Source organism: Dendrobates tinctorius, unplaced genomic scaffold (genome assembly GCF_039654945.1).
Source record: "Dendrobates tinctorius isolate UK_male_01 unplaced genomic scaffold, ASM3965494v1 ptg000063l, whole genome shotgun sequence".
Lineage (NCBI taxonomy): Eukaryota > Metazoa > Chordata > Amphibia > Anura > Dendrobatidae > Dendrobates > Dendrobates tinctorius.
This window is the reverse complement of record NW_027361731.1, coordinates 12877328-12889635: the sequence shown is the minus strand read 5'-3', so window position 1 is coordinate 12889635 and position 12308 is coordinate 12877328. Positions and strand designations below refer to the sequence as shown.

The window sequence follows — 12308 nt, the reverse complement described above, 5'->3', positions numbered from 1 at the left end:
CGGCCTGCCTACCCAATGTTAAAGATGGGGTCCGCAGGCCGCATGCATAAGTAGGTGGAGCTGACCGGAGGAGGCGTGGCAGGGGGCGGGGCTTCACGAGGGAAGTGTACAGCCCTCCATCCGCAAAGGTGAAACCAGCCTAAATGAGACGAGAATTAGCGTTATGAAAGATGAGTCTGAGAAACGTATTCAGCTGCCGAACTCGAGGAAGAAACTGCTTGTTGTCTGTGGCCTAAAATATAATAATAATAATAATCTTTAATTTTTATATAGCGCTAACATATTACGCAGCACTTTACAGTTTGCACACATTATCATCACTGTACCTGATGGGGCTCACAATCTAAATTCCCTATCAGTATGTCTCTGGAATGTGGGAGGAAACCGGAGAACCCAGAGGAAATCCACGCAAATACGGGGAAAACATACAAACTCCTTGCAGATGTTGTCCTTGGTGGGATTCGAACCCAGGACTCCAGCGCTATATAGGTTTTATTAGTAGATGTAAAGAAGAAAACTAAATACTGTAAAATAATAAATCTCCTTATATGTTTCCCTTATTATCTCCAGTAATTGTATTATTACACAGGATTTTTATGATGTTACATCGGCTCATCTTCTCATTCAGGTCTCTACAATATCGGATCCTCTCAGTGAAGATCTTCTATATAAGAGAATTTTCCTGATTTACCCATCAAAGATGGATATGGACAGAGACAAGATGGCGGAGAGGATATTACCCCTCACCCTAGAGATCCTCTTCCGGCTTACTGGAGAGGTGAGAGATTCTGATGACGTCACATTACATCATTCTTATCTATGGGAATTACAGATGGACAGAACTGTAGAGGTGAGGACTCTGGAAATGTCTGTAGTGAGATTTGTTAATGTGTCTCTCCATAACCAGGATTACACAGTAGTGAAGAAGACCTCTAGTGAGCGCTGTCAGGACCCTGTGTCTGAGGGATGCGGAAGACCCCTGAGCCCAATCACAGGGCCTCCACCTCAGCCCTTAATACGTGAGATCAATGATCAGAAGATCCTAGAACTCATCTACAAGATGATTGAGCTGCTGACTGGAGAGGTGACACTGCTGGGAATGCTGGGACATTATACAGTTACACTATGAAGGGATCGGGGGATGACTGTATCATTGTATGTGTCAGGTTTCCATAAGGTGTCAGGATGTCGCCGTCTATTTCTCCATGGAGGAGTGGGAGTATTTAGAAGGACACAAAGATCTGTACAAGGACGTCATGATGGAGGTTCCCCAGCCCCTCACATCACCAGGTAATAGACAGGACTAAATACTCATGCCCTATAATTATCTGTATGTAAAGAATGAATTCAGTCCCTGTATGTGTTTCCTCCAGATCTATCCAGTAAGAGGACAACACCAGAGAGATGTCCCCGTCCTCTTCTTCCACAGGACTGTAAACAAGAAGATCCCAATGTTCCTCAGGATCATCAGGTAGATGGAGAGAAGGTTTCATGAGATCTCTCCTATGATGTGTAGACGGCTGTGAAGGTCTTGTGCTCAGTCTTGTTTTATCCACCAGTATTATATGGTTTGTACTTGTGTAATGAGAACGGTGGAGATGGCAGGATTAGAGCTGATCATAGATGGGACTTCTCCATCTGTCTGTGACTTTTACAATATTTGTTTCAGGGTGAAGATCTGACCCATATTAATACTACAGAGACATATGTGAGGGATGATGAGCGGTGTAAAGAGAAGATTCCTATATATGACTACCCAGGTGAGTAGTAACCATTAAATGCAGAGAAGTCACAGATTCTTCTCACAGGGAAGATATGTGTCTTTGTACCGTGTTAGCCAGTAGATACAAATATATTCAGAATTGAGAGTTCTCAGCGGTTGATTCCTTTTAATGGCTAACTGAAAAGATGGTAACAAATTGCAGGCTTTTGAGACTACTCTGGTCTCTTCATCGGGGCATAAACTAATACAAAATCTGAAGAATCACGTATTCATACATAACAGCACAGAAAAAAATAATTCAACAGATAAGACAAGTGAGATGAAGCACAGCTATCATTATGCGAGAGTGATAAACAGTTGTGGCCATAAATATTGGAACAGTTCATAGATAAGGAGTGTGAATGTTTTATTCTCCTCTGATTGGGGTCTGGTTCTGTGTTGTGATGCCCCCACAAGGTCTGGGGAACAAATTCCTTAACTGATGTAAAAAGACATGAATCCACGAGACACATTCATTCCTGCATTGAGATTCTTCTCAGTCACCGGCTGTGGCTGCTTTGTCGGTGGTGTAGTCCGGCCGTATCACAATCGTGTGATCACCATTTTGCCTCTAGACCACAATATTCTCCTCCTCCCAAAACTGTTCAAATGACTTTGGGCATTGAAAGCCCTTTTCTATAGAACTTACAACCTGGAGGATCCATCTACCCCCTGGGAATAGAAGACGCTGACCGTTACCTGCCCAGGTCTGTAAACTACAAAGCCAAATGAGAGCGTACATAGAATATACAAGTTAGAAAATCACTTGAAGAAAAATATTAGCAATATTATTTTTACTCTTCGCCACGACAGCACCCACTGGAGGTATCGGATCCGCCCCACTTGGAACAGGAAACCCTACAGGAAAGATAAAAGGGGGCAGTCCGCCTTTCCTCCTCAGTTTTGGTTTCCTGTTCCCAGGGGAACCTCAGGATATCCTTCAGGAAACATACCTGGGCCATATGCACGCCGCCTGTGTGGTCTCCGCGGGAACGGCAGGGGCTGCGGTCCAGAGGCAGCGTCGGGTGAGACTCCGTTAGACGGCTCCCTCCTCGTCTGATGGATGGAAGGTGGTGTCCGGGGAGGGCCTCCCGGTCTCACCTAGGAGCGCACCAGGTGGCACCAAACGCGCAGGAGCCGCCGCTGCTGGGAGCGGTAAGTGCGCCAGTGGCGCGAAGAAACAAAAAAGAGAGCAGCGGTGGTGTGGGGAGAGGCGCGGGCCGCATACAGAAGCGGTGGCGCGGTAGCCGGCGCAGAGGCTCCTGAGCCCCGGAAGTAATGAGTGAACTTCTGGGGCAGGATGGCTGAGGAGCGCGACAGCACATATGCGGCAACCCGGGGAGGAGGAGCGACTTCCGGGGGCAGAAAAAAAAAGGCAATCTATTTAAACAAGCGCCGCAGCTGAGCGGCAGGAACCATGTCATCCCCAACAGAAGCGCATGCTCCTGCAGGAGACTCTGCGGGGGGAGCTCCTCCAGGGACCGCACCACCAGGACAGACACCGCCCGCAGGAGCGAGGTGGGAGAGTCAAGACCTAGGACGGGATCTCAGCCATCTGATCCGGTAATATAAGGCTTCACTGGGTGAGTGTGCAATCTATATACTCTGCCTACTAAGCTGACCTCTCCCCCCCCTCCTTTCGCCATGTCTCCCCTCTCCAGGCGAAGAAAAAAGAAAAATCTAAGCATAAAGAATGCGCTTTATGCGCTGAACCTCTCCCTGACTCCTACCCCAAAAAGCTCTGTAAACAGTGCTCCAGAGAGACTAGGCAAAGGTCGGCAGTGTCATCAAAGGACATTCGAGCCATAATTAGGGAGGAAATACAGGCTATCACCCGTGCCAGTACTCCCTCAGAGACTAGGAGCAAAAAACAGGTGACCCTCAGCTCAGAGTCAGAGGAAGAACAGGGGTTAATCTCCGATTCCTCACTCACATCCTCGTCATCATCATCAAACATGGAGGGACGGTCATGTTTTCCCCTGGATAGTGTGGATAACCTGGTCAAATCTGTGAGGACCACTATGGGGTGTGAGGAAGCAAGGGGTGCCCAAACCGCACAAGAAATAATGTTTGCAGGGTTGGAGGAAAAGAAAAGGAGAGCGTTTCCAGAAATACCGGCAGTTAAGGCCCTAATAAAGAGAGAGTGGGGAAATACACGATCAAAGAAGTTTTCTCCCATCGGACTCAAAGAGGAAATATCCATTTAGCGATGACGAGCTATTAAAATGGACCAAAGTGCCAAAAGTTGATGCCGTTGTAGCCTCTACCTTGAAACAGTCTACTATTCCGGTAGAGGACGCAGGTTTATTGGCAGACCCGCTAGACCGTAAGGCGGAGTCATCATTGAAAAGGTCTTGGGAGTCTACCACGGGAATTTTGTAGCCAGCACATGCACCGCCAGATCTATGCTCGTATGGTTGGACCAACTGGATCAACAAATCGAGCAGAAGGTGTCTAGAGAAAAACTACGGGCCGCCATTCCATTAATCAGAGGGGCAGCAGCCTTCATGGCCGATGCATCGGCAGACACTCTGCGGCTGGCAGCGAGATCGGCGGCTCTTGTAAACAATGCCAGGCGGGCACGGTGGATGAAGAGCTGGAAGGGGGACGCACAACCAAAATCTAAGATTTGCGCAACCCCGTGCGAGGGTGAATTTCTCTTTGGGAAAGCCCTAGACGACATACTCTCCAAAGCAAAAGAAAGGAAGAAGGCCTTCCCTGATTCTTCTATCCCTTTCTATAGGAGAACCGTTAAAAGGCGACCGTTTGGAAGGAGACAAGCGGATAGATCAAATAGATGGCCCGTGAAGGAGGAAAAGCAAAAGGGTAGCATGTTCAGGAGTTCAACATTCCGAAAGGAAAATAAATATTAAAAAATTAGACCCAACAGTAGGGGGTTGATTAAAATTTTTTTATTCAAAATGGGAACAAATAACTTTGAGCCCATGGATCCTAAGTATAATTAGAGAGGGAATGAAAATAGAATTCCTTCAAGTCCCTTATGATTTCTTTATCATAACCCGCCTTAACTCTATAGTTCAACAAAAGGCCCTCGAAGAAGAAATTCGGAGCCTACTATCCAAGGGGGATTTAGTAGAGGTCCCAGAGGGACAGGAAGGTAGAGGATTCTACTCTCCTTTATTTTTAATTTCCAAACCAGATGGTACACTTAGGACAATTATAAATTTAAGGAAGCTTAATACGTTTATAAAAAACTATAAGTTTAAGATGGAATCAATCAGATCCACCATAAAGCTTCTCTTTCCAAACTGTGTAATGGTGGGGATTGACTTGAAGGATGCTTACTATCATCTTCCTATTCATGATAGATACCAAAGGTACCTAAGGGTAGCGGTGGTATTCGAAGGCAAGATCATTTTCAGTATACGGCCATGCCTTTCGGCCTCTCTACAGCGCCAAGAATCTTCACCAAGGTAATGGCAGAGGTGATGGCCTATCTTCGTCAAAAAGACACTCTAATCGTACCTTACCTAGATGACTTCCTAATTATTGGGAACTCGGTCACCCAGTGTACCAAGCATGTGGCTGACTCGATCTCATCTTTGCAGGATCTAGGCTGGATCATCAATGTCCAGAAATCCAGACTCGTTCCACATTCCCTTCAGATGTTCTTAGGGTTCCAGTTAGACTCCACAACCCAGAGATGTCTACTTCCTCAGGTAAAGGTTACACTCACAAAAGAGAAAGTGGAGGCAGCCATAAGTAGACCACGCATGTCTCTGAGAGGGGCAATGTCGCTATTGGGGTCACTAAATTCTTGTGCCTCGGCAGTCCGGTGGGCCCATTATCATATCCGCACACTTCAGCATCAGATTCTCCAAGAGGACAGGCGACATGGTGGTCACCTCGAGAGCAAGATAACATTATCACAGGAGGTCTTGACTTCTCTAGAATGGTGGCTAGATGATAACCATCTATCCTCAGAAGTCCCATGGGTTATAGTACCATCTTGTATCCTAACCACCGATGCTAGCCCCCACGGCTGGGGAGCCCATATGGAGAGTAGCTTTTGTCAAGGGATGTGGAATAGAGATGAATGGGGATACTCGTCTAACTTAAAAGAGCTGATGGCGGTATATTATGCTCTACACCATTTTCTTCCACAGCTCCAACAGAAACATGTCAAGATCTTGTTGGACAACACCACTACAGTGGCCTACATAAACAGACAGGGAGGTTCTCGATCAGAGACTCTGATGTCTTCTGCGGCAAGAATCTTAAACTTAGCCGAAAGTTATTTGTTGTCCCTCTCGGCTCTTCATATCGGGGGAGAGAACAAAAAAGAGGCAGACTTCTTAAGCCGACACACACTTTGGAAAGGGGAGTGGTGCCTCAATCGCTGAGTCTTCAAGGACATAGTAGCTTTATGGGGGCAACCTCAGGTGGACCTCTTTGCCACGAAAGAGAACAGACAGATAAAGGTGTTTAGTTCCCTGTCTCCGTCAGATCACCCAGACATACTGGATGCCCTCCAGGCCTCGTGGAAGTTCAACCTGGTATATGCCTTCCCTCCGATAATTCTCCTGCCACAGGTCATTCGGAAGATCAGAGAGGACAAGGCGAGAGTGATTTTGATAGCACCATTCTGGCCCAAGAGACTGTGGTTCTCATGGCTACGAATTATGTCGGTGACAGATCCTTGGGTCCTCCCTTCGATTCCCAACCTACTCTCCCAAGGCCCTTTTTTCCACCCCCAAGTGGACAGCTTACACTTGACGGCGTGGAATTTGAAAGGCAGCTGCTAAGATCAAGAGGCTTTTCTGAAACACTAATTGCTATGCTCCTACAGAGCAGGAGGCAGTCCACTACCCAGATTTATACAAGGATATGGAAAAAATTCCTGCAGTTTCATACAGCACCTCATACCACAGAAGTCCCGATAGTTCCTATCTTGGAATTTCTACAGAGAGGGAAGGACTTGGGCCTGGCAGTAAACACACTGAAAGTCCAGGTATCCGCATTAGGGGCACTGTACGGCCATAATATAGCAGGAAATAAGTGGATTTCACGATTTATTACAGCTTGTGAACGGATAGCTCCAGTTCACATACCTGCAATCCCTGCATGGGACTTAAATCTGGTCTTAGACACCCTGACGGAAGAACCCTTTGAGACAATAGACACGATATCCCTCAAATACTTGTCACTCAAGAAGGCCCTCTTAGTAGCACTGACATCTGCTAGGAGAGTGTGTGATATCCAGGCCCTATCCATAGATCCACCCTTTTTTCAGGTATACCAAGATAGGTTGATATTAAAACCAGACCTAAGGTATCAACAAAATACCATAGATCTCAAGAGATACTTCTCCCAACCTTCTTTGAAGATCCCTCCACTCCAGAAGAGCGGAAATTCCACACTTTGGATGTTAGAAGAACTGTCCTAAAGTATATTGAGAGGTCCAGGAGCTGGAGGCAGTCCTCCAGAAGGCATCAGTGCACATTCCACTTGAGCAATGGCGACCTCCTGGGCCGAGAGGGGAGACGTTCCAATTGAAACCATATGTAAGGCAGCAATTTGGTCAACACCTTCTACAATCACTATAGACTTGACCTTTCATCGACTTCTGACCTAAGCTTTCGTAGGACTGTCCTTGGCACGGTGGTCCCACCCAGGTGATGGTCTCTGGAATCTCTCCAGTGGGTGCTGTCGTGGCGAAGAGTAAAAAGCCAGATTACTTACCGGTAATGCTCCCGCTCACTTCCCTCCCTGCTAAAGATATCGAAAATAAAGTATATCTCCTAAAAATGAATAAGTAAAGTTTAGAAATGCAAAGACATTGCCTAATCCTTGGCGGTCCTCCTGGTACTCTGAAATGCAAAACTGAGGAGGAAAGGCGGTCCGCCCCCTTTTATCTTTCCTGTAGGTTTTCCTGTTCCAAGTGGGGCGGATCCGATACCTCCAGTGGGTGCTGTCGTGGACTCATTAAAAGAGCATGTAACAACTTTTGTCTTGCCAAAATCTGACCATTCTGTGTCCATTAAATGATCAATATTTCTGCATTGATGCCAATTTATTTTCTTAACCTAAACCACATTTCAGAGGGTTTCAGCTTTCAAAAGAATAATTTATACAACCAATGGATGAATTTAACGTCAGGTTATAAGCTTTTATTTACATAACATGGATAAGCGACATAACTTCTGTCAGGGAGTGTAGTCATGATCAGCAATAATATCAATGCTATTATATGCATTATGTAAAAATGGGGGGCAGGTCACTGAGGGATCACTGACCTGTCATAAGCCAATACAGATGCATATGTAATCAGAGCACCACATAAAGCCCCGCCCAGAAGCATGAGAATCTCATTAACTGATAACTACAAATGCAGATTAAACAACAACCACAAGACGGATTTCATCACCAGGTATCATTGTAATCAGTATAATGGTGCCGACCTGACAGTGTCTGTAGGTTACTGTGCACAATCCTGCTGACAGGTTCTCTTTAAGACATCTCAGCTCTGCACTATTATACACAGCTCTCTTTAAATGCCCAATATTTCTTCTTGAAACTCATCTGACAGAAAATATTGGCCCTTACGATAGTTTAGATTGTGAAATCACCGAGACCCATACGCTAAATACCCCAGAGAGGTCTCATCACTAGTTACTCATTTATTACTGATGAAGACTGTTGAGTTTGATCATTTCAGTAGATGTTATTGTCTATACTCAGTTTTCGACTACAGTAGTTAGTGTCCAAAATACTCTGATTTATCCTCTTCCCGCAGCCAGTTTTGTGTTCCTAATCAGGCCCCATTTTTAAAATCTGACGTGTGTCACTTTATGTGATGATAACTTTGGAATTATTCACAAAGGATAGTAGAAAACAAATGGATCTTACAAATTATTTTCCAACTTTGCACAATACCCTATATACGATTGTACACTACTGTCTGGGCACATGGCAGTGTTCAAAAGGGAAGGAGCACCATTTAACTATTTGACTGAAGATCTTGCTGGAATAGTTTGCAGACAAGGACGACATCAGGGCATTACTGCCATGACTAGCGTATGGGGCCCGGTGGTAAAGGGAGCTTGCATCGGGCCCCGTCTCATTTGCTCACTGGGCCCTACCGGCAGGCTAAACCGGGCTCTAGTGGCAGTTCAACGCTATTGACGCCCGGGCCCGCACGTCAATAGTTAACAGCTGCCAGCCAATAGGAGGCTGGCAGCTGACGTCAGGCGCAGCGCACATGTCGCCGGCGTCTGACGTCACTGTCGTTCGCCGCCGAGTGCGCGTTTCAGCTGCGTGGAGGGAGCTTCGCTGCAGGAGCGTGGCCAGGTAAGGAGGTGTTTTTCCCGTCTCCCATGATGGCACACATGAGAGAAGGGATCCGCCCAGTCAGGACAGGAACCCTACTGAAGATAAAAGGGCGGTACCTCTCCCTCGCTTCAGTTGGGTTTCCTGTCCTGACAGGGAACCGTGTACTGAAGGAACACGTACCTGCCCCTCTCTCGTGCCGGCGTGGAAGAACAGGCAGGGTCCTGGGCGCCGTGCGTCGGGGGAGGGAAGCCCCATCCGCTGGTCCCCCGGGGGCTCAGCGTCCGAGCGGGCGCAGAAGCAGCATGGCCTGGGGTCCTGGGGCTCTGCCGTGGCTGCCGCGCCGCCCTCTCCCCCATCCAGGAGCAGCCAGCGTCAGGGAACGGCCACTTCCGGGTCACGCTCCCCTGACGTCACATGCAGGGCACGCTGGGAGGGGGCGTGACGTCGGGAGGCGGCGCCGGCAACCCAAGATGGCAGCGCACATAGCAAATAACGCCGGCCGGCGAAAGGAGATCCCGGCGGCATGGGGGGGAGGGGCTGTGGGGTAACCGGAGGAGGTGGAGAGTGCAGTGGATCCCTCTTACAAAAGGGGGATGACCACAGAAGACGCACTCATGCCCAATGCTTCATGATGGAAGTGGGGCAAGATGAGCAGCGTCAGCAGCGACAGCAGCGTCAGCAGCAAGACCTCTCGCCAGATGCCAGGCCGAGCCGCCAACATACCAGGAGCAGTCGCTCGAGTGGTGGGAGCGGCAGTCATAAACGCAATCGGCATGACTCTGAGACATTCAGGAGAAACGTCACAAGTGCATCTGAGGAGCCTCCGAGGTCGGAGTCGAGGAAGGCCAGCAGCAAAACCAAAATTAGAGAATGCGCCCTATGTAAACACCCGCTGGCAGATCAGTGGCAGAAGACCTCTGCGTTGACTGTATAAATAAAACTATACAGGAGGAGACCCCTGATTTGGTGACTAGCCTTAAACAGTTAATTCAACAGGAGGTGAAAGGTTCCCTAAGGGCAGCCCTTAAAAAGAAAGATAAAAGAAATCGTAGAAGAAGCTCCGATTCAGAGGCCTCGCCAAGGCAGAAGGGGCGGGATAGTTCCTTGTCCCCCTCCACCTCCTCTTCCTCTACTCAGTCCTCAGAATCCTCCTCGGACAGCGATATAGGCGGCTGTCCATGTTTCCCAACAGAGGATGTGGAAAAACTGGTCAGAGCGATTAGGGCTACAATGGGCCTTAAAGAGGAAAAAGCTCCCAAATCATTAGAGGATGTAATGTTTGGAGGACTGGAGGAAAAACGAAAACGTACCTTCCCTGTAAATGATAAAATAAAAGCACTAATTGACAGGGAATGGAAAAAACGGAGAGGTCAGGGGGCTTACCTTCCACATCAAAGAGGAGGTACCCTTTTGAGCAGAAGGATTCAGAAGCCTGGGAAAAAGTCCCAAAAATTGATGGGGCCGTAGCCAGATCCTCAAAAAAGGTATCCCTACCATTAGAGGACTCTGGCGTGTTGAAAGACCCGCTTGACAAAAAAGCAGACAGTTTCCTAAAGCATATCTGGGAAGCTTCAGCAGGTGGATTGAAACCAGCGATAGCTGGTACCTGTACCGCTCGTGCCCTCATGATCTGGCTACAACAAATAGAGGACCAGATCAAGGATAGAGTTCCTAGGGACAAAATTCTGTCTAATTTGACACTGGTGCACGGAGCAGCAGCTTTCCTAGCAGATTCCTCTGCAGACTCCGCAAGATTGAGAGCTAGAGCAGCAAGCCTGTCAAATGCGGCAAGACGAGCCCTGTGGCTTAAAGGGTGTCCCGGAGATTTACCATCAAAGCATAGGTTATGTTCCATTCCATGCGATGGCCAATTCCTCTTCGGGAAAAAACTAGAAGAGATTTTGGAACATGCGGGGGATAGGAAGAAAAGCTTTCCCCGATTTCCGAGAGAACCTAAAACCTAAAAAGCTTCCCTTTCGGAGGAGGAGATTTAACAGGGGTCGTCCCCTGGGAGATAGAAAAAGCTGGGACTTTAAAGAAAGAAGAGGATCGGGCTATATGTTTAAAGGGCCCTCCACTTCCTCCAAAAAATCTCCCAATGACATTGGGCCGGAGGTAGGCGGAAGGCTTTCTCTCTTCCTTTCCGCCTGGGCAAATATCTCCTCCAGTACATGGGTCCTAAATATAATCAAGGACGGCTTAAAAATAAAACTCATCCGTCCGCCCAGGCATACCTTCATGATGACACCCAGAAGGAAAGCCCAAGAGCAACAGCTGGCCCTGGAGACGGAAGTCTTGGGACTAGTGAAAAAACAAGTCCTACAGGAAGTCCCAGTTCAAGAAGAAGGAAGGGGGTTCTACTCCCCCCTCTTCTTAATAGAAAAACCAGACGGCTCTTGGAGAATCATTGTCAACCTGAGGAGACTCAATCAGTGGGTAGACAATTGCTCCTTCAAAATGGAGTCAATCAACACATCCACAAAGATCCTGTTCCAGCATTGCCTCATGGCAGTGATAGACTTAAAAGATGCCTACTATCACATCCCAATTCATCGGGAGTATCAAAAATATTTGAGAGTAGCGCTCTATGTCCAGGGGCAGGTGAAACACTACCAGTACGCAGCCCGTCCATTTGGCCTGTCTACAGCCCCCAGAGTATTCACCAAAGTGATGGCGGAAGTAATGTCTTTTCTGCGTTACAGGGACATAGTGATCGTCCCATACCTAGATGACTTTCTGGTAATAGGGAGGTCGGAGTCCCACTGCACACATCAAGTGAAGGAAGTGATAGCAATTCTAGTAGGACTAGGATGGATAGTAAACATCCCCAAGTCAAGGATAACCCCAGTAAAAGAGCAATCCTTCCTAGGGTTGATATTGGACTCCGAGCAACAACGCTGCCTCCTACCAGAGAGCAAAGTGACCAAAATAAGAGGCCTAGCTCGCACAGCAATACAAAGGCCAAATATGGCACTGAGGAACGCAATGTCCCTTTTAGGCTCACTGACATCATGCATACCCGCAGTAGCATGGGCGCAGTACCACTTAAGTCAACTACAGTGGGAAATTCTGTCAGCACAGAAACAATTAAAAGGGCATTTAGAAGGCAAACTATGTCTCTCAGTGGCTGTAAGAGATTCCCTGCTCTGGTGGACTGTAGAAAAGAATCTAACAGCCGGTGTCCCGTGGCAAAACCCAGTCGAGGACATCATTACAACAGACGCGAGTGCCACTGGATGGGGAGCATACCTGA

General features: G+C 47.6%; 2 protein-coding genes across 6 annotated transcripts in view; both read left to right on the top strand.

The window, feature by feature from the left end:
* The window catches only part of LOC141094189 (uncharacterized), a 402263-nt gene that overhangs the window by 149259 nt on the left and 240696 nt on the right, over positions 1–12308 (top strand). The window lies entirely within an intron of this gene.
* Positions 1–12308, top strand: part of LOC141094238 (uncharacterized) — a 172400-nt gene that overhangs the window by 136424 nt on the left and 23668 nt on the right. Inside the window, exons 2-6 of the mRNA XM_073580051.1 lie at positions 629–778; positions 908–1084; positions 1167–1290; positions 1374–1471; positions 1670–1760. Coding sequence (XP_073436152.1) covers positions 629–778; positions 908–1084; positions 1167–1290; positions 1374–1471; positions 1670–1760 — 640 coding nt within the window. The remainder of the gene's footprint in view (positions 1–628; positions 779–907; positions 1085–1166; positions 1291–1373; positions 1472–1669; positions 1761–12308) is intronic.